This window comes from Notolabrus celidotus, chromosome 1 (genome assembly GCF_009762535.1).
Source record: "Notolabrus celidotus isolate fNotCel1 chromosome 1, fNotCel1.pri, whole genome shotgun sequence".
Lineage (NCBI taxonomy): Eukaryota > Metazoa > Chordata > Actinopteri > Labriformes > Labridae > Notolabrus > Notolabrus celidotus.
The window spans coordinates 33,510,166-33,533,907 of NC_048272.1; the positions used below are offsets into that span (position 1 = coordinate 33,510,166).

Below are 23,742 nucleotides of genomic sequence, written 5' to 3' on the forward strand. Positions count from 1 at the left end.
AAACCCAACTGTCTCCAGTGCCCCTGTTCACTTTGCACCCGCCCAGACTGTGAGGATTGATTCCCAGCCAAGCTCCGCTCTGACAAGAGCTGACTGAAGAACACAATCGCCCCGCAGTACAGAGTCTGCAACCTTGTAAATTAAACACTTTTTAAGTGGGATGCTTACATTTGTTTTCTTCTAATAATGCTTCTGTTTAATTTTCTTTAATTGCCATGCAAGCTGAGTACAGAGAACTGGATTTTGGTCCTAGTTATACTGATTATCTGTTGATATGAAGGTTTTACAGATCCAGTCTCATGCCACATCATCACCTCAGGTTGCTAACAATTACAAACCTGCTTCTTTAACGTAGATCTCGTGTCTGAGCAGGATCACAGTCAATGAAAGAATTACACAAGGAGACAGAGCAGTTGATAGTGTCTCCAATCAATGATATAAACATTTTAGCACAAGGGCATCGTTAGCTAGCATGCTACTATTGACAGATGTTCAACCTGCAGTTCTCACCTCTAGTTTTCACTGATTACTAGATTTCCCACATGATTCAGTCTTTTCAAGTGTTCTGCTTTTGTTTTTGTCCCTGTAAAGTGTTTCTAACGTAGATTGTTTCACCACATCTGCCTCTGTTTTGTTTACATTTGCCTTCCCTTTTGACCTCACAAGAGATTAGCTGCTCCCTCAAGCATAAAAAAAAAAGTGCTAGTAATGACCTTCAGTGCATGTTGCTTCATTCTTTCAATATTTGAAAGTTAGTCTGGAGAAGAACTGCAGTAGTGTATATAAAGGGAGAAGGTAGATGAGCCACATTATCAGCACTGTGCCAGATGACGGTGACCATGACTGAAAAAGGACGAAAGATGACACTGCTGCCCAATCCTAATGTCCACCCTAAAGCCTCAGCACGAATCCCAACGGACATCAGCGACATCAGGCATGCAGTGTGTGAGTGCATGAGGGTTTAGTGCTAAGGCTTTAGGGTGGACATTAGGACTAAAGATGAGGAGTGGGACACACTTTTGTAACATCACATGTTGCAATTAAGTAATACTAAAGTGCCCACCTCCAGCAGGAGTTTATGTGTCTTACAGAACAATGTTTATAGATGAGAACAAACTCAGAAGGGCATTAATTATTTGTAACTGGAAAACAAAATCTCTGCAAACATAGAATGAATGACAACAAAAGTGGTAACCTCTGGTCTTAAGATATGAAGCACATGCGAAAGTGCTAAAAACTGCAGTTCATTGAGTGTCCACTTGAGGCTGGCTGCAGATACAGCGAACCACAGACACACACATTGTAAAAAGACGATCTTTGCAGCAATAATAATCATGTTTACAGCCTGGTACAAAAAATGTTTTTTTTTGTCTGAATAGCTAATTTCTCTTTCTGCACACACTGTATGTGGGGGGGGATTTTTTTATAACTTAACTTATTTTTGAAGATATAAAACTTACAAGTTTTGCCCAAATAAGGACATGGCAGACTTGATTGACAGGTGGACACCTTGTAGCTGTTAATGAAAAGGCTAAAGGCCAGCCTCTTTACCTCACACTAGCTCAACAGAAGTTAGGTTGAGTTCGGTATTTCCAATATGGCACCCGCTGACAATCAGCTTCAAAACAGCGCTTCATGAACAAATGGGTGACATCACAGATACTACATCCATTTATTATACAGTCTCTACAGTTTATACAGGGAACACACCTCAAAGTCTGGGAGTCCATGTGTGCATGAGACTGTGAGTGCAGACTTTGGAATCAGGCCTCTGATTCCTGTAACCACCAAAACACATCCATGATATCATAAACAGACTCACTGAGAACCCTTTGCCTAAAGGGGGTTGGACATGCCCTAAGTGCACTTGAACCACACACTTCAAATCATGCTCCACAGGTGTTTAATAGAAGGCTACTGTGGTACCAGGTAAATAGAGTTAATATGGAGTGAAATGTCTAACCAATTACAAATAACACATTTTTTGTTTCTAAAAATGGGTTTAAAGTCCTGACTTGTTGGTAAATACAATTCCAATTAAAATGATATTTCCACATTTCTCTTTGCCAAACAGTTGTCCTTTCTTCATGTCCACCTCTCTCTCCCTCCCCTGTGTCCCCTGCAGAAGCCCGGGATGGACGTTGCTGATGGTTATGTTACGTTTGTGCGACATTCCCAGGACATGCTACGGGAGAAGGTCAACGAGGAGGTGTACATAGAGAGATTATTTGATGTAAGTACGCAGCACCTCCTCCTCCTCCATCAAAGGGAGGCTTAGTGAAGACAGTGTTTCATTTATTCCACCTGGGATTGTTTGTAGGGAGAAGATTAAATCACTTCTGTCTGCAGAGAGAAGTAAAGACCAGTGATCATAGTCATGTGATAAATCAGTTCAATCTACTCTGCATACATGTGAGCTATAATCTGCGTGAGCGGTACACACAGCCAGAGAAACATAAAGTCAATGAAGTTTCATTATTTAGATACTCAACTTAAATTTACACCATTAACACATTAACTGCAATGAATTGTATTATTGCTTACAGTGTGTTGTGTACCTATATACCTCAAGATAAAAACATGTTCATTGCACCATCTATATTTTTTCTGTGGTGCATTAATTTCTAAAGATCATCCTCCCCTACCTTTAACCACGTCAGGCTGTTTTTATTTTCTGTTCATTCCCAAAGATACAAAGAGTTATGCTCTGTTATTTTGATATATTTTGTATATTTGTGAAGCAGTTTGGACTGATCCACGTTGATATAAGACACTCAGAGTAGCTCATGCTCATGGGAGGTCAGGGGACGTTGTCTAAAGACCTGTGCAGTCAGCTCAGGTGAGCGATGGATGGGTCGGATAATGTTGGACGCTCAGTTGAGATCTGAGTCATGAAGAGAAATGTCATGTTGAGATATTGTCCTAAACAAGGGCTGCAGCTAATGACTGTTATGATAGTTGATTGTCATCAGTTACTGAAACGATTAATCGACTGATCGGATAATGAACTGCACAATCATTTCATGATTTTTATTTTGCATGGCTCTAACTTGGTACTGTTGAACTGAATGTCACAGTTGGTGTTTAAAAGAGAGACGTCCATCGTGCCTACTCTTCAATGGCTCACACATCACAGTCATGCTCCCATGATCAGCAAGTTCCTGTTAATAGATCTTGCAGCTCTTTCTCTTTTCTTCGCAGCATTGAGAGTAAAATGCCCCCAGACTTTAGAAATATGATAGATATGATGTAGCATTGGCTGCTGTCAGGTTGCTGGATTTTGTTAACCTGTTGCTTCATAGCCACTGTTTTGCATGTGTTACAACCCGGCTCTGAGGCTGTAACAAAATGTAACAAAAGTAACTCAGAATTTATACAAAATAAGTAAGAAAAAAAATGCTAACAAGGTCAGTGTGTGAAAAGAGAAACCGAAGAGCCGTACCGCGATGCTCACACAGGGAGTCTGAGAGCCGATATGAGAGACCAACACGACGAATGAGAGAAGGCTTTATTTTGACAGCCACACTGGACCCAGGTGTAGCTCATCACCTAGATGAGACACCAAATCTGAAACATAGAACACAACCAACAACACAGTAACACCTAGTGGTGTGGAGGGGATGTGACACTTGCGCCACTCTCAGCAAAGATAGTAAGGATGGGTGATGTCTCACTCCTAGGCAATTGAACTCCAGAAAACGATTTTATATTTGTTCACAGAATAAAAACATGAACAATGATGTCACCAACTAACTATCAACTATGAAATTCATTGCCACCTTTTTGGGGGGCGGGCTTTTATACTTTTATTCAGAGGGGATAGGACAGAGAGAGCTGGAAACTGGAGGGGACAGAGAGGGGGCACCTCAAAGCCTGACACCCCAATACCAGCATTCTTTCATTGCCTGAGATGCGTCACAGATGCACAAGATACCCTCAGCATTTTCAGGTTATTGTTAAGCTGGATCATTTAACAATGTGGAAGTGTTTAAGGGTGTAGAAAGGCATTTTGACGTATATTCTTATGAGTTAGGTATCTTTGGGAATCAAGATTGTGTGTCGTGATGGATCTGCAGAGAAGACTGTCAAGCAGAAAGATATAAATGCAGCTTTAGTTACTCTTTCAGTTCTTGTGCCTCCATCTCAGGCAGATTTGTGTCTTTGGGGTGGTTTGTGTGTCACTTAGTGGAAATGACTGTACTGACGCTGTAATCATCTCAGGCTCTAATCAACAGTACCATGACAGTGTTTGCCTTCATTACCAAAGACGAGGTCAAACAACACCAAAACAATCAGTAAATCTCTAAGCCTCACTGCTGAGCATCGACTTAGGTCAAACAAGAAGATTCCTCCCAAAATGAGGAGTTGTGTACTGTGCCACAGCTCTCCTCTTTATGCCTTAAGTCCTCTCGTTTTCCTGCTTTGTATCTGAGTGTTTGTGTTTTGATCTTGAAGAGGAGTAATCCTTCGCGGTGTCTTTCTGAGTCAGCACCAACAACAGTTAATCAACTGCAAAAGAGGCACAAAAGATCACTTTGTAATAGGGCTTAAGTCCATGTTTACTCACAGCCACCCACCGCAGATTTCCTTCAGGACTTATAAACAGGTCATAACTCCAGCTTCTATCAAAAGGAGAATTTAGGGGCACCACTGCCCCGTGTACAGAGGCTAGTCCTCCATGAAGGCAGCCCAGGTTCAAACCTGACATGCAGCCCTCATTTCAAACTCTCCCTCCCAGGTTTCTTCTGTACACTGTCCTATCCTTTCAATAAAGGTTTAAAAGCCCCAAAATAAAAGCTAAAAAAGGAGAATATAAATAAAAAGGTTGGTAAATAGTGGGTTTCTCTGGGAAAAGACAGAGATTATACAGTTGCTGGAAAACTCTCTTTTCAGTCATAGATGCAGCACACTGGGGCGCTGGTGGCCTGGTGGTCTAAGCGCCCTACATACAGAGGTGATAGCCCTCGTCGCAGAGTCCGACTGCCGGCCTGCATGTCTTCCCCCATTCTCTACTCCCCATGTTTCAGGTCTCTTAAGCTGTCCTATCTAATAAAGACAAAAAGTCCAAAAGTATAACTTAAAAAATAAATAAATAAAAACAATAATAAATGCACCTCACTGGATACACCGTAAATAATAATAATAATAATAATAATAATAATAATAATAATAGTAATAATAATAATAATAGTAATAATAATAATAATAATAATAACAGTAGTAACAATAATAATAATAACAATGCTGCATTTTATTTATAGGCGCCTTTCTTACACTCAAGGTCATCTTACATCATTAAAACAAACACAGAGTCTAAGTAAACAACAATAATAAAATACAGTGTAACATTTTTTGGAATAATGTACTATGGAGTAAAGACAGAAGAGGCAGAAGTCAGAGCCAGGACTGTCCATAAGAAATGGCCCATTTCTTGGTGAAAATGGCCGCCATTATGTCACCCATCATACCAGAGGGTATGTCAAATTGAAAGGTGGCTGTAATGCCCTAAAGCATTCCCATAATTATCAAATATTTTACTCTAAAAGAGTAGATTATTTACCAGGCTAAAAACAAGAAATAGAGATCATTAGTCTTAAAAAGAGTCATAAGAGAATGTTTAGGGAGGCATTGTTTTTTTTGGGCCTTTGAGTTCCTTCAATGAGAGGATAGAAGAGTGGATAGAGTAAGAAACTGAGGAGAGAGAGTGGGGGATGACATGCGACAAAGAGCAGCAGGTCAGATTTGACTATAGCCTCTGTACATGAGGCATATAATATAACAGTAGAGCTAGTACAGAGCAGAGTACATTTTTAAACCATCAGTTTTGTTCTTGAGAACTTGATGTTGTATGAAAACTCTCTCTGGTGGTTTGGCTTAAAGTCACACCAAACTGTGTAACAGCAAGAACATCGTAACACCATCCAGATCTTGTACAAATGACAACCTAGTCCTCATGACGTCTTCATAACCATGTCATGTCTATCACAAAAAGACTTAAAAATACATGTGACAATGTCAAAAATTGCTAAGTGTGTTCAAACTGTCATAAAGTGCTGATATTAATCTTGAATGTGAATCTATCAGGGTCTGTCCGCACTGCAGTAAAAAAAACTGTGTGTACAGTAATCTGGAAGATAAGGATAAGATGAAGGGTAATCTTTGATCTCTACATGAAGAGGATCCAGCAAACATGTTTTCTTCAACTCACAATTAAGTCTTTCAATTAAACTTGACAGATCTTGAAAAAGTTATCCATGTCCTCATCCCTTTTTGTTGTTGGACTTTGGGATTAATCTGAACTCTGGATCAGGTAATTGCAAAAACGCTTCTCTTCCTTGCTTTATCCGTTTGTTTATCTGTTTGCTCTCAACTCTAATGTTACTTTAAGAGCTTTAATTAAAAGGTATGAGATCTTAATTTTGAGGGTTGACCATCGCTTCTGTCTTGTGTGATAATCCACCAAATTAAATGCGTCAACGTGCAGGAACAAAAGCAGGGCTGCTTTCAATAAGCCGGTTAGGCCAGGCAACACAAAACAAATAAAGAGAATGACATAATCTGTTTCAATAAGTCAGTATCCCGTCCCTTGGGATTCAGAGTATAGTGATGTTGACGTGTCTATAAATAACCAAGAACTTTATTTATCCATGAATGGAAAGTCTGTTTTGCAGCCTACCCATTAAACAACAACACAGCAGTCAACAGCAGCTTTCAGATTATTTTTAGCTTTGTTACTATTTTCAAGTTCAGAAGCTACTTTCATTTATCAATCTATCTGGATAGGCATCGTCAAACCCTAAGGACCCCTTACTGGTAACCTCTGTACTTCCATTATAATTGTGCATAAAATAGCCAATTTAGCTGCATTAAACTTTGGCCAGTTTATTCACACAAATCCCAGAACAAATCAAGACATAGAAAGAAACGTGTCCACTTGAATACAGCAGCTTCCAAAAGTCCTCCTTGGCAAATATATCCACAAGTTCCAACACAAACGTCCCCAAAAAACTCCCAAGAGTCCTAAGAAAATGTTGTCCCAAAAGCAGTGTATCGCGGAAGAAAGCACAAGCAACAAAAACACCTCCTGAAGAATCAGACTCACCGGTCCTGGTCCTTCGGTTCAGATTAAGTCTGGCACAGAAAGTCCTCCTGATGGCTCAATTGTCATGGTCCTCAAAAGCATGGGGAAAAAAAAGACTTTCCCTTTCCTCTCTTGTTTTCTCTCTTTCTCCTCAAAACCCTTCACCAAACATTTCTTCTTCTTCTTCCTCCGTTTACCTGAAACCCCTCCCGCACCTGCACACCTGCCTCACAGAGCTCCACTGATTAGCTTGGCAGACACAAACTACTCCACAGACATAGGGAACATGGAAAGTAAACCCACCTTGCAAGGATTCTATTAATGTTAAACCACATTTATTCCTTCACTATATTTATTTCCCCCCTTGTCCCTAGGGCAATGTCACAAACTCTCCTTAAACAGCATTCACATCATGACAACTCATAACTTGCGATCGAGGTAACCAGACTGAATCGTCATGGCGTGCCTGGCTGCAGCTTTCATTAGTTAAAGGGAGAAGATGGACAGTGATGTCTTTGGGTTGTGTAATCCTCTCCACCTGATGGCTTCTGCATGCTGACTCTGAGTACATGGTAATGGCAGACTCTGCAGACTGAGCAGCGTAGGCCTGTTTACAGTTGAGTTTCTCTGCCTGTGCCATTGTATTAAATTGAGGCCTTGAGGTGAAACCCGTCTCCTGGGCTCTTCCTCTCCGCTCCACCTGACAGGAGGTGACAGAGAGGTGTCCGGTGCTCCATGTTTGCTGCTTGTTGCTACATCTTGACCTGCTGCTCGGCCATGTATCCTCTCTTCCTGCACATTTCTGCCAGGATTTGTCTTACTCTGGTTTCTCTTTGTTGTCATTCTGGATCAGTTCTCCCTGCGGCATCACCCAGGCTGGTGAAGGTGTCTCTAGCTGCTCTCTGCAGCTCTGTTGTGCTTTTCTTGTCACTCCGCCCTTTTTTGTTATCCCCTCTCTCAATTTTTGTCTTTTTATCTTTTTAAGGAAGGCAACAGACAAGAAGGAACATTATCCTTGACTACAGGCTTAAAAGAAGACATTTTTCTGTGTTCTTGTTTAAATATTAATCAGGGGTTGTTTTCAGTTTCAGGAAAGTGAGTTAATAATACATAGATGATTGAGTTCAACCTTCAAGCAGCTCCAAGTTTTTACTACATTGTATCATTGCATGCATAAATATACTCAGGGCTTGAAGAGGTGCTGGTACTACATGTTGGAGTGTGTATCCTGCAGCAAATATCAGTAAATGATCTGTGCTATGTTACAGTGAATAAAAGACACCAAAAGAAAGATAACAGCCTCTCTATATCTGCATCATTGTGCTCCTGTCCAGTTTTCCATCAGGCTGTAGGAAGTTTATTCAGCAGCGTTGGTGTGTGGTGCAGAGAAGTCATCAGGCTTTCACCTCTCTCTTCAGGAGAGCCATTATAACAAGTCGACTCCACTTTCATCACACAACAGAGACAGACAGAGATGAGAGGACAGTGTGTGTAAGAGAAAGAAAAATAAAGGCAGAAAGGAGTTAGCTATGAATGTTTATGCTCTTTTAGAGTGAGGACAACATCGCTGTCATCGTCTGCCGTGGCTCAGTAGGTAGAGTGGGTTGTTGATCAATTGGAAGATTGGGAGTTCGATCCCAGCTGCTACAGTCACATGCTGAAGTGTCCTTCGGGAAGATACTGAATCCCAAATTACTCCTGCCATTGTTCAGCGTGTGAATGTGTATGACTGAGATTAGCTAATACTAATGGTCCCTTACTTTAGCAGCCTCTACTATCAGTGAGTGAATGTGGTGTGAATGGACGTGACCAGTAGTATATAAGCGCTTTGAGTGGTAAGAAAGACTAGAAAAGAGATGAATAAGTACAAGTCCATTTACCATTATTTTTAATCAGATTTCATCCAACACTGCTGAGATTTGCAAGTTTACCTAAGTTTGATGTTACTCTCTGGCAAAAACAAACAAGTGTAATGCCCATGAAAGGATACAAGCGCCACTTACTGCACCCTGGGTAACATATTTTAGGAGCTGTTATAAATCGCCTTGAGAAACTTTAAAACGGAGAGATCGGGAAAGGGTGCTGGCAGCATCTAAGAAGACCTGGTCCACTGGAAAAAGTCCTGATATGTCAAAGGGTTAAATGTAGAAGTGGTTTAAAAGCACAGATTCTACTATTTATGGTGATTTAATACATGTAATGTATAATGTGAGTAAACAGTCCAATAAATTGCAAACATTCATGATCCTCATCTACAACTTAAAGTGTAACAAGTCACCAAAACAAATAGCCCAGTGTGTGTGTGTGTGTGTGTGTGTGTGTGTGTGTGTGTGTGTGTGTGTGTGTGTGTGTGTGTGTGTGTGTGTGTGTGTGTGTGTGTGTGTGTGTTGGGGGGTGTTGTCTCCTCAGAATAAGGTCAGGATGGACTCCCCCTAATCTTTGCTTTGTTAGGCGCCCCTCCCCTCCCTTGGTGGGCCGCTGACTTAATTTATTTATCTGTTTGTCCGTTTCCCCTGCCAAGGATTACAACCTGTGTCCCATACATCGCCACAATGAGGCGGCTCGTCACACAGAGAGACTGTATTATGGCCCATTGGTTTAGCTTGTGTCCTGTCTTAGAACTACATTCCACCTTCAGTTTGTTTCACACAAGAAACTTCTGTAAAGGCTGCAAATTCATTCTGAACAAGGCTCTACCTTCAATATTTATTTTTAGAGACCTTTGAAAAGTTTTATAAGAATGAGATGATGATCTTTTTCTGTTTGAGATAAGATGTTTAAAGATTTAATGGAAAAGTTATATAAGAAAAACACTTAAAATGTTAAAATAAGAACCAATCGAGTGTCAACAAGGCCAAAAATAAACAGCTGCAAAACAACAAAGTGCTCGGAAAACAATTTTTATCCATCCATACTTAAATCCATTATCTTTTCCAAGACTAGAAAGACATTTGTGCTGTTTTGACGACCCAGCAGGATACTTTTTTTATGCCGTTTGACAAGATTAAGTGTTTCAGTGAGCCCTAATATAGAATGAAAGAACATCGAATGTGTGAATGCGACAAAAATAGAGATTATATTTCAAATCCCATCAACGCATCAAAGTGCTTTAAGCATGTTTCATTTCACACATCGCCGCCAAATCTGAGGATGAACAGCAAAGTCTGTCTGTTACTGCAAGCTGAAAAGAACAGAATAGAAAATAATAGAAATTGTTTGACCCTGTCTTTATGAATGTGTGTTTTAAGGTTGGAGACACTTTAGAAGTAATTTAGGTTCCTTAATCATGTTTAGCCTGGTTTTCTTCCAGAGAGAATAAGCCCTGGGTTAAATGTCATTTTAATTGGGGGGTTCTGACATACATCTTTCTTAAGACGCCTTCTAATATCTGAATAAGCAGATTATTTCATACTGTATAGCCTTAGTAATTTCTAAATATGTGTCAGCACTTCGGACATGATGTCTGCTTTGACAACAGACGGTCTCATAATGTTAAACAAACAACAGCATCTTAAGACATGAATCATAATCTGAGACATATTAAAAGTGCTAATACCCGTGTTCTGACATAGATTGGCGGGTAGGGGGGCTGTCGTAGCAGGACCTGTTAAATTGATATTTGACCCACTTCTCTGGAGGCGGTGGAGCAAGGGGGCTTTCAACATGTTATTGATGCTCCTTCATAAACACAGAATGTGGCACCTTGATGTGTTTAAATCAGATTTACTTCATGCTATTTTGCGTACGTCAATCCTGAGCAGCAATCCAATCATGCCCATGTCCAATATTAGATTTCCTGCGGTTCCTAAATTGCTCTGAAGACAGGTGTCTGTGGCTCTCTGATTAAAGTTGCGTGGAAATCCCCTGCAGAGGTGACTGTTGTGAAGTTTCTTTTATTTTTTGACCTGTGGCTGTCACAGGTCATGTCCATGTTAAACAGATTACACAGGAAAACATTTTGAATCCACTTTGAGTCGTAAGAAGGAATCCCCTCAACACACACGCACACACACACACACACACACACACTGAAGCAGAGCACTATTAAAAAATATTTTCCAGAATGGGCACATTTTTCAGCACTATTTTTGTGTCTGAGTGAACAATGTTTGTGCTGCTGAAAACTTCCTTTATGAGTTATTTGTGACCATTACTACCTGATGTTTGTTATTTCTTTCTAACATTATCATCCACACACATACATGTATGTAGGCAGTAGCCATCATTGGTTTTTATGGACTTTTAAAACCTCAAGTTAAGCATTATAATTTTGGCCATCTTGGTTCATTGAAGATGACAACATTTGGCCCAGAAGGTGGACATGAATTGCTACTCCAATCGAAAAAGCTGCCACACCTGAAAGTTATCTCTTTCTTGTTATATATTTTACTGTGGACAGCACCAATATTTACAAAAATAACAGACAGATTTGTTAAAGAGGCCAAATAGCAAGAAGACGGTTAACCTTAGGGAAAGACAAATTTTCCCAAAGGGCCATTGTAGTGTTGAGTATTGTATTGTATCCTATAGTATTTAGCATTCTTTATGTATTGTATTGTATTTTATCAAATTTTATCATAACAAATCTTAGCATAACCTATCGTCTTGTGTCATATCGTATAGTATTGATTGTAACACATCCTATCATATTTTATTGTAACGCATCATATCATATTGCATTGTATTGTATTTTAGTGTATAGTATAGCATTTTATTGTTACTTACTGTATTATATCGTAATGTATCGAATCAACTCGTTTATATAAAATTGTATTGTAACTCACTCACTGGGACATGTTAACTGAGGTTATAAATTTAGCTAGCCATCTGAAAGAATGCAGGTTTTAGGCATTTGTGCTGTGGCTTCACCTTTCAGCCTGAACATTGGATCTACTTTGAATGCAGTCGATGTAGATGTATAAACCATTTATGACAAATGGAAGTTGGTGGCAGACTTGTACTTTGGTTGATGGGGATGGGGAGTTTAATTTCTTACAGGAGGGGGCCTTTGACTGGAAAACATTTGGGAGCCTTTAGGAAGAGCCAAGAGATAAATATGCTTTGTGAGGTCTGATGTCTGACGCCTCCACAATTCAGATGAGGATAGTTTGCAGTAAAGAGAACTATGGATGGATGACGTTTTCAGTGCAGCTGTCTTGCATAACTCTCTACTTAAACATTACATAACAGACTACATTTACTTGTGACACCAGAATAAAATTCACTATTAGTTTCCTAGAATGCATTTTAATTATTTGTGTGCGCTTTATTGGGATTTAGAGCTTTTTTTTTTACCTCATTACAAATGCATGAAAATATCCCTAAACTCCAGTTGCAGTTGTAATAATTTTAAGGTGAGGATAGATACATGTGTGTTTTTGTGCATGCGGTTTGGGAATAGTGAGAAATTAATTTGGCCTCCCTGCACCCTCCCTCCCTCCCCTCCATGGTTTAGTTCTTGAAAGAGTGGCTGAAGAGGGTCAGATTAAGACAGATGTGCTTAAATGATACTGAAGGGGGGACTTAGTGGCACAGACTGGGGATCATTGATTAAAAAAAGCCATGTCTTTAGCCTGAGCCAAATCCAGCCCTGCACTGATACTCCACACCATCCTGCCCAGTGATGACCAGCCTGCAGCGGGTAAAAGAGAGCAAGAAGACAGAGATGGTGCAGCCAGCACGACCTGGGGCCACCTCCCCCCTTACCCCATCCCTTCCCTCCGGGCTAGAGTTGCAGATACTGGGATTACACAGGTCAATTATACACTTAATCTGCCTTTGCCCGGAGGGGATTAGGAGTGTGGCTCATTGATTGATTTGAAGTATTTCCGTTGACCTTGGGTAGTTATCAGATTGTCAAGCGTGGCGAAATTGCACTTCTGTGTGACGAAAGTTAAAGCACTTTTTAATCGCCGCTGCTGCTCCGTCTCACTCTGTTTACCAACTGCTGGTTGGCTGTGACGGAGCAGAGCCGGGGCAGAGGTCAGATTGAGCGGCAGATTGGGGAATTTGTACTCTATACTTTGGTCATGGTGGGTGGGTTTGTGGACGGGTAGGGCGGGAGGGAGTTATCGCGGTGACAGAGTAGAATATCAGCAGAGATAGAGCCGTCCCAATACCACTTGGCTGTCTGGGGACGCTTCACCACTTTGCAGGCTCTGGTCATGAACCGTCCGCCGGCCTCACAGCCACGCCAAGTGAACAATTTAATCAACACTGAGCTCAGGCAACACGCAAACTTAACTCCCTCGGCATGTCAGACATCTCATTCTGCTCAGATCAGTTCTTTATGAGAGGATAGAATTAAGAGCACACGTCGCTGCTTTTTTATTTAAAGTGCTGCCGTGGAAAAAGAGACATAGAATAATACTACTGAAACCTTGATTTGTGACTGACAACAGGACATGACTCAAAGTTAGAATAGAAGGTTGTACAAATTAAGAAACAGATGTTATTTCAGTGGAGGGACTTTTGTTCTTTAAAGTCAAAGTTTTCATGAAGTTTATGAGTTAGAATAATTGACTGTTTCAGCAATGGTTGATGTTGTTTGAAGGACAAGAGGATAATTATTTAGCTCTTTAAAGTAAAATCATCTGTTTTAATTAAATGAAAGGATCAGAGTCTGTTGATTGAACTCAGCTGGTAGAGTAGGCGCCCTATGTACAGTGGCTACAGTCTTCGTCGCACTGGTCGCAGTATTGATTGCTGGTCCTGACATGATTTGGTGCATGTCATCCCCTATATTCTCTCCCCACATCCCTGCCTGGACATATCTAATTAAAAATGGTTAAAAGACCAAAAAGTAACTAAAAAAAAAGTATTAAAGTCAAAATAGGACTTGATTTTTTTTATTTTAGATTTAATTTGGGATTCAAGATTTGTTGATTAATGATTTTAATAATAACCTGACAGCAACCTGTGAAAAAATGAAAGCCCCTTCATTGAACAGGTATGTGCTAATGACTTGAAACGCTACACTGGAGAGTCTTTACTTAACTGGGAGAGAATATTTTTTTCTTTTGTCACTGCTTGTAGAAATCCAGATTCATAGGACTTATCTTACTCCAAGGAAGGCTTATCTCATGAAATGATTATCTCATCTTCAGACTGTATCTCATGCACAGATGGACTGTGCATAAGGATCTATGCTGAGGTTTTATGTGTTTTTAGTTTTTTCTTTGTTTAGTTCTAAACGAAAATCAATAATAAGCGGATTACAATAAATCCTGTGAAATAATTCAAATGATGTCAGACAAAACTCTTCACAAATTTTAATTTAAAAACGTAACTGGACAATTTTATGTTTTAAAACCAGATAAACGCAATTTTATGTAATCAAATCTATAAAAAATAATTGATTAATAAAATACAATGATTGACATCTTTGTGATACCCAGCAGGAGAACTATTATAACCCTTACACGAACCAGCATTTCATCTGAGGTCTGTCCATGGGATCGTCTGTTTTTGGATCCATTCATCCACAACAATATGACTGTAACACTGCTTTAGTGTCGTCTTGTTGTTGTTCATGCCGGTCTCTAATCTCTTTTAGGTTGACGTGAAATAACCATAAAAGGATTACATGCCCAATAGGGAGGAAAATAATGGCCGCAGTCGTTGGTCACAATAATAAAAAAAGGCCAGCCGAGCGGGATAGGTTAGATCGACTGTGTGTGACTGTTCAAAACATGCTCTGAAAAGGTTTCACTTCCGTTTAATGAAGTCTGTAAGCAGCTTAGAGTCCGTGATAATTACTGAGAGCGAGCATTTTGTGTCCCAGCTTCATTTCTTTGGGCTCTAAATCCTCTGTGAGCATTCCCAGTGCTGTGTTGCCGGGAGGAAACAGCTAAGGACACTAAAGCCACAATCATCCCGAGAGGAGGGAAATACAAGTTTAATGGAGACTTCTCCTTTGTCGGGCCCCGCTGGTTTTATTGATGAGGGCCGGCGGGGTGAATTGATTGAGGACACACATGTCATCTCTCAGGTCTCTATCACCCTTTCACAGCCCTCCCTCTGTCCCTCTCTCCCTCCGCCTGGTTAAAAAGGGAGGTACGGTGGCATTTGTTTGATTAACTTGTCTGACAAAAGTGACAGCTGCTCACGGCCGTATGTGGATGAGTAGCCCAGTGCCGCTCCCTCTTTGTACATCTGTCAGAGCCGGAGCAGGGCGAGTGGGGTGAAAAGAGACAAATTGGACCCAAAAAGAAGGCCATTCACCTTCCTCGGACCCCCCTCTGCCGCTCCGCCCCTCCATCCCATTCAGGTGCTCGGCGGGACCCTCAAGTGCTTGCTGGCTTATTCCATTTTCACTCCCCCTATAGAGTTCCCTGAGCCCACAAGTGTTTTAGCCTTCTTTTTCCTTCCCTCAATCCACCCCTAAGCGGCTCTTTGTAAGTAGAATGGCTCACTTTTCTCAGGGCCCGAAGCTGGCGGCTTTTTTTTCTCCTTTTATTGTCCACCACAGAGCTTTTCTGTCGCTCTTTGTATGTTTACTCAATGACTGGTCTCTGACCGTAATTCCAACTGTTTAGTTCCTCACAACACAGTCCCCCACTCCCCTCCACCTACCATCCCCAAACACACCCATTCCTTCTCCAAACCAGCGTTTTTTTATTAAGTTGCTCCTTATTTTAGTCCCTCTTGTCCGTTGAGCTGACACTTTGAGAAGAAGGAGATGGCTGTTTTGTAAAAGACCCAGATTGTGGGCTTGAAAAGAAACCCAGACGTGAGATAAACATTTACCTTTCTCCTGTGATGCTACGCCTGGGGAAAGACTGCCATCCTGCTTCTTAGCACTTCTGTTTTTTTGTAAACCAGCTGCCTGGCTGAAATGCCCACTGAGCCCATTTTGTGGCAGTGCCAGCTGTGCTCAGGCTGCAGTCAATGGTCAGCCGGAGTTTGCCTTTTGTGTCATCGGCACAATCAAAACAGTTTGAGACCTGTGAGCTTGTTGGGCCCAGAACTTTACTTTCAGAGCCCCTCAGCTCCTTCCTCCTCCTCCTCCTCCTCCTCCTCCTCCTCCTCCTCCTCCAGCGTACCCAACTTCCTCGAATGAAAGGACAAGAACAGAAGGAGAGAGGGAGTCAGAGGATGACAAGATGCTGAGCCTCTGTGAAAAGCCTCTTTCTTGTCTATCCACTCTGAGGCCAGAGATACTTCTGGAAACATGTTTATGTAAAACCCATCATGTTTTCACATGCTTTATGAAGTCTCTCTTCCACTCAGCAGTAACCTAACAACTGTTCAATGACTCAAGAGGAACACAAACATTCCTCTACAGTCTGTTGTTTATGCCAGCTCCTCTTACTATACAATAAACCAAACAGTGCTGGAACTGTGGAAGCAAATGGATGATATGCAACAAACCTGTGTCAAGTTTTTACTTGGATGTGTAACGTACACGTAGAACAGTGACATGCAATCCCTGTTAGGAGCTTTCAAGGCACAATCCCAGCCCTGTTTCACGTTCACAGCTTTCATACAGATCAACGAGGTGGGATAGAAGTTTACTTCCTTACCCAGGCTGTGTGGGTGTGGCTTTTGGTCGGACAGAAACATGCATTTTGTGACACAATATGGAACAACCACAGTGCAAGAAATAAGCTGAAACACCTACATTTAAAATACCTTGCATTACGCCACTCTAAACTTCAGCTAAATCAAATTTTAGAAAAAATGTCTGATAAGTAACCTGGGTATAGGTCCTGTAGTATTTTGCAGCAAAACTACTTGTTGTGATCAAGACATAGTTCCGGTTATCATTTATTCTATTGCTTATACAGCAGGGCGATGTCAGTGATGTCACCTGAAGTGTTAGTCTTGAAGCAGAGTGACTCTGATGATAATACAACCTCAGAGATTGAGGGCCAATGTTAGGGGGCTCCCTGTGTTGCAAAAATAACGGACTTCTGGCCAAGACTATGTGAAGAGATGGGAATATTTAGAGATATCTAGTGATCAGATTCTAGATTGTAACGCTCCCTTGCTCACCCCTTACATCGGTGTAGAGACGGTGGCCTTTGATGCATGATGTTCTGCACATCAGAAACTTGGCAATGCAAGATGGCATGTATTTTAGCTGCACTTTAATATATATATATATATATATATATATATATATATATATATATATATATATATATATATATATATATATATATATATATAAATATAATATATATGTTGTTTTTGTTTGTTTTTTTGTTTTTTTACAGCTATTTATCAAAGCTCATTTGTTGTTAGATGAATCCCAATGGGCTGCTGGTTTGTAGTGCATCATATTCTGCCCCCTTTGTTCACAACACGGACCGTTTTCCTGCTCTCAGTCAAGGTCAGCTGACACATTGGTGGACCTCTTCTCAAACTACAAACGATTTAGCTTTTTTATGCAAAACTGGAGGCTTGGCATAACTTCCATCTTGTTGGCACTGACTTCTACTCACTGGCATCTACTTCACTACCAGACCAGTCTTTGGTGAAAAGTTGCAGCTAAATATGGAGCAAAGATCAAGGATGGAAAATGCATTTATTCCCATTAGTGTGGACATGGCCTCAGGGATGACATCATCCAGAGCAAGATGCTGGGTCCCATTAGTCTCCTGTGAAAAGGCTCATTTGTTCTCTGAGGGTCAAGCTTAGCCCGCTGCTGGGTGACAAGGTAAGTTTGGAGCTCGGAGGGATGGGGGGGGGTCTGACGGTTTTGGTGCTGAGATTGGGATTGGGGGTGGGGCTCCTGACCCGCTGAGTGAGTTACTATGGTAATTAAGTGTCGTCACCAGTGAGCCCCCTCTGCTGAGCTGGTCAGTGGGACTAGAATAGGCCAGCGGTGGGCTCTGAAAGGCAGAGCAGGTAGGATTAGACGAGCCCTTTGTGCAAAGTGCATAATGTCTTACAGTCAGATTTAAAGGCCCCCCTGAACCTCAGCAGCCTTATCCTTATTTGCCTCCTCGTCTGTGTGTGTGTGTGTGTGTGTGTGTGTGTGTGTGTGTGTGTGTGTGTGTGTGTGTGTGTGTGTGTGTGTGTGTGTAATGAGTGTAAGCCTGTGTGTTTGAGAGAAAAAGTAGTGTTGCTTTATGGCACTCAGCGGCCTTCCCTCTCCTCCATAAGGAAGCCTGTCACTTGGTATTAGTGTTACCGCACCAGCAATCATCATTCCATGCCTCCTGCTAATTGCAGACACAGCTGGGTCTCAGCAGGACAGACACACTCTCTCCCTCTCTCTCTCTCTCTCTCTCTCTCTCTCTCTCTCTCTCTCTCCCTCTCTCTCTCACACACACACACACACACACACACACACACACACACACACACACACACACACACACACACACACACACACACACACACAAGGCTTACACACACAGCCTTAGTGTAGCAATGACAATACAGACTGTTAATCTGTTCTGCATTGAGTAGAAGCTCAGACATCCACACCAAGTGGTCAGCTAAGTGGTTGACCGTGAACAAGAGGATCCTACTCAATAACTATCACTGCTTATTATCCTTTTAATGGTTATTCAGCCTTGAATGAGACCAGACACTTATTTGGGGTAGGGCTTTCAAGCACTGTATATTGGGAGTAAGACAACAAAGTGGGATGAGGCATCGACTTTATTATCTCACGTCTTTAGATTAAAAAACAGTTAAACTAGAAGGTTTGCATGGTCAGATGACCCACAGAGCGTAGTCTGTTACGGTATGTTTACAGTTTATTAACCCAAACATCAATCATCTCTCTGAACCTAACCAGACAGTCATGGAGCCAAAACATTACAGACTTCTTATCAAGTCGTGATCATTCTCTCAGATGTTTTCTATGTCTTAACTGTTTCTATTTCTGTGAAGCAGGATGTGATTTTAACAGCACTTCCTGCAGTGTCAGAAGAGCATGACCATGTCATGAGTTCCTGTCGGATGGGGTGACCTTATAGATATGTTTCAGTTCTGATGTTGGGTATTGTAGCAGGGATTTAGCTGAGATCAAATTGCACCAATAAAATCAGTTCCAGCTTGGTGAGGTTTTATTCATCACAGTTTTACATTGTTCATTGAGGTCATGTAGGGATTCAGATGAAACAACAGCCAAGGACAGCAAAACTCAATGAAAACACTGATAATGACAGCAAGCTATTGTTTTGTTTATTTATTTGTTTTCTTTTTTGATATGTTTCCTTTTTCTCTGTAATGTTTATTTACATTCCACTATCATATCAAATTGATCTTTTGCTGCCTTTTAATTTTTTCCCAATCATTTTTTTCTCTTTATAAGAGTTTAATTTGTTTTGTAGTTAAGTTGTATCAGTGTCTTTAGTCTTGTTTTGGTAAGCACTTTAAGCTGCATCTTTGCATTGGGGTGTTATGAGGATAATATTATCATTCTGGCAAGTTAGCAACATTTTTAATCTGTTGAGTTAGCTATTTTCCAGTCTTGCTTGCAAGGTGACGATGGATATAATGTCTAAATGTTCATTGCTGTTTCAGTGTCCATCAAAGGCTTCATGCTGTTGATCCTGACTGAATAGAAAAGTTTATTTGTTGTTTTTCATTCTATAATTAAAAGACTCAATACTGTTTACTTTTGACACAAGTGGTTGAACTTACAATGTAAATGTTAACTTAACTTCATCCTCTGGTAAAACTCAGACCAGTAGACTCATTTGATGGCACTAAAACAGGTCTGAGGTTCAGAAGTTGCTCCAGTTCACCTTGAGCAAAGTGGGGATGATTATTTTATATCATAAACTCAGTGCGATTGTTGTACAGATAAAAAAAAAAAAGTGACAATTTCGAACTTCTGAGAAATACATGTAGCCTGTCAATAAATGTTCAGCAGTATGTGCGTATGTGAGAAAGCCAGTGAGTCCTGAAACTCGTCTAATTCCTCCGCTCACAGTGAGTGAAGGATTAGCACGAGTCCACTGTAGATCCACAGTCATTAGCATGCAAATAGAGGAGTTTATTAGACACTGCTCTTCTGTGAGTGTGGGAGGTATTTCTGTAAACCAGCAAATACACAACCTGCACTCAGCTCTGCATGTCTACATGTGTAAGGAGTATTTACACTGTCATTAGTCCTTTCCAGTATGTGTGTCTATTAATTAACTTCCCCTTTACCCCAATCTGAACAGTGACACACAAAATCTTGTTTTTACCCAAATGAACAACTTCAGATAAGCACCAAATAAAGTGCAGAGAGACAGGAACAGAAGCCAAAGTTTTATGTTTTTAAGGTATACGTGTATGCATTGATCTATGATGTTGGTGTGTTTTTAGATGCATCTTTTGTGTGTGTTGGGATGGTCTGAGGTTTATTCTACCGTAGTGCAACAAGTACCATAGTTTTAACCCAAAGTATAAACTCTACACGCGTGTTCCCTGTGCTCTGAGAGTTGAAGTAAAAAAGGAGAAGCATATGAAAACAAAGATGTAAGAAAGAGCAGAGCTAGAATAGATGACTCCTCAGCAGCTCATGCCTTGACTGTGAAATTGTCGATATAAGACAGAAAAGCTTCACATTTTACAACAGGAAGAAACTGCTTCCTGTTTCATTCAACGATGTAGACGAGCAGGTGCAGGTGTTTATTTCCTGTGCACCAGTCTCTTCAAGGACTACAGCCAGGTGAGAGGTCAGGGCTTTTGGTCTGTAGTAGTAGGGGATGCTAAAGCACTCTGGTCATGCAAGATGTCCTTCACACAAGGTTCCCCATTAGTCATATGCTGTCATACAACAATAACAAAAAGACATTACACAGCAAAAACTCAAAACTGATCACATGTTTTTGTCTTATTTCAAGTAAGAAATTTCTGATAAGACTTCAAATAAGCCACATTCACCTGACAAGTCCAGAAAATGTCTTGTTTTAATATGTTACAAGACAAAAATTACATTTTACTTGTCAGGTTTCTTGAAATAAGAAAGATGTCTTGATTCAAGAAATTTATCAGCTTAGATTTTACAAAGAAGTATGAACCAAAAACTTGTATTTGACATGATAAGACGACCTTAAATACTGAACAGATCAACAGGAAAATAAAACAAACAACAAAATAGCCCATAAATTCAATGTTTCAGATCAAACAAATATGCAGTCATCTTTCTGTTCTGCCCCTCTAACACATTACAGTCAGTATATAACAGGTGCTATGGTTTCTTAAGAAGCTCTCAATTTTAGAAGCACACACAAACACAGGAGCACACACACACAGGAGCAGAGGCAGAAAGAGGCAGAGTCCCAGGTTGCTTGTAATCCCTGTGTACCCCCTGCGGTGAGGTGAGGCCCCTCCTCAGCTCCAACATTCCTGGCTCTCAGCAGCACAAAAGCTCCTGAGCCGCCCCACAAAGGAGGGCCTCTGACCTAACAAATCAGTTGGCTTTTTTGGGATTTGGTGTGTGTGTGTGTGTGTGTGTGTGTGTGTGTGTGTGTGTGTGTGTGTGTGTGTGTGTGTGTGTGTGTGTGTGTGTGTGTAAATATGCTTTTCTTATTAGCCCCTTTCACTCAAATGCACCTCAACAGCACCTTTATCCTGCCCTTAAACAAGAGCAGCGTCTTATTTAAAGCATGCAGAGGCACTCATGGATTATTAATAACAAATTTTACTTCCATTGAAAACGCTGCTTTCACTCAGAGACACTCCACATGTGAGCAGATTTAATCTGCTTTTGTAAAAACCTGTATGTTTGCATCAGACATTCTTGCTTATAGAGATTTTTATTCCCCTGATTCTGCACACTCTTCAAACTAAAGCTCCTGCTCCCAGACTTTGATGAAACTATTGAGAGGCACTTGTGAGACCACACATCTTCCAGGTGCTCTTAAATGCTTATGCAACTGTACTTTCACTTTTGATCAACCTTCATGGACTTATTTCAGTGTACTCTTATTTCCATGTTTGATCATTTGGATGATAAAGCTGTGTTTTCCTGCATGAATCGTTAAATTCGTTGCATGTAGATCTCAAAGAGAGTCTCCGAGGAAAAGTTTGAGCAAATAAATTTGATTGTTGATGTACAGGTTGCAAGTGTTTAAACTTGCAGAGCTTGCATATATTTGAAGTATGCACTGTGTACCTGTAAATATGCACTACAAATTTAATTACAGACTGTTTACTCCATTTTTCAAACTCATTGTCTCTAAATGTGAAGTTTGATAACGTCTAGGTTGAACCTGAGACCGAGGTATGGCGTTGCACAATTAGAAAAAAATGTCTCAGTACAGTTGGTCCAACATCAAATCTGGGGAGGATAATATGTTTTAAGATACACCTACGTATTTGTTTTGGTTTCGCAGTTTTATTCTCACATTCAGAAATTTGAGCAGTAATGAGACCATGTCTTTAGGATGCTGTGGAGGTGGATGCTGTGGAGGTGATGGAGCTGAAAGTTTGAGCGCAGCACTGATGTAGGACAGTGCTGGCAAAGGAGCAGACGGAGAGACCAGAAATCTTGCAGCTTAAGTAGTCTGTCAGACTGTGAGGATACGTTTGTCATGTGACCGTGAGAATGACGCATGTCGTGTGCGAAATTAGTGCAGCTTGAGTTGCCGTTTTAAACTAGCTCGGAGGCGTTGCTCCATTTTTTACACAGCTGTGTTGAATGCTCAGTTTTGATTGGTCAGTTCCAGCATTCTAAGGTCTGTTATTTCTCTGAAGCAGACTGCAGGAGAACAGGCTGCAGCTCTGATGAAGGCCTCGGGCCGGAGATAAACTTGCTGTAAGCTACTTGTATGCAAACGCAAGGTGTCTGTCACTTGTTCCCAGTGTTGGTTTGGGGGATTGGTTGTGCACATCCTTAAGAATTAACACAATGCAGGCGTGAGGTGCAGTATGCACATAAATGGAGCGCCGCCTGCAAGCTAGTTCAGGCAGACAACTCGAGCTGCATTCATTACAGTCACTCTGTAAAAGTAGTAGCCTTTAGGACCATCCAGGTGGATGTCAGCAAGAACACATAGCAACAGTATACAGTATAGTAAACTTACAAATGTGAAGAATACCTGTGAAGTCCACACCTATGAAAGGCAAATCCCTGGAACACCCCTGGGGGACAGGGGCCGCACCTGCTGCCGCAGTCGAACTTCAGGTGGCAATGGCAAACATGGCAGTAAGTTTGGCACACTTTGCTGCGTCCACTTGTTTTTAGCTTTTTTTCTTGCAGCTTTTCTGCGCCCCCCTTGCGCTTTTGTTGTTTATCCATGTCCAACTCCGATCAGCTCTAATGGCAACATTTGATAACCTTGGTCAAGCAGGAGGGGAGGGGTGGGCCGAGGAAGTCTGAGAAATTTCATTGTTTTTTCATTAATCAACAAATGGCTCATCGCGGTCGATAAAAATGATTTATAATATTGTAACATCTGTCCGGACGCTGCAATGATGACGAGCCGATTAGTGAACACAAGAGCTTTATTAACTGGTCACTGTCGGCCGTGACTACGCCCACTAACAAAACGAAAATGATTAAATGAAAGAACTAACAACTTCTCCTGTGCTGTCTCTCGTCCTTCAAGCTCACACACTCTCACTCACACACACTCTCACTCACACACCTCAGCCCCTCCCTGATGCTGCACCGCGTGCCGCTCACTGATGCATTCACTAACTGTCAACACTGTAGGAATTAGTTACATCTGCACTGAACACATTTAACAAACAGTAGCTGT

General features: G+C 41.1%; 1 protein-coding gene across 1 annotated transcript in view; it reads left to right on the forward strand.

Moving 5' to 3' along the window:
* Positions 1-23,742, forward strand: part of cadpsa (Ca2+-dependent activator protein for secretion a) — a 215,943-nt gene that overhangs the window by 174,052 nt on the left and 18,149 nt on the right. Inside the window, exon 25 of the mRNA XM_034691892.1 lies at positions 2,126-2,233. Coding sequence (XP_034547783.1) covers positions 2,126-2,233 — 108 coding nt within the window. The remainder of the gene's footprint in view (positions 1-2,125; positions 2,234-23,742) is intronic.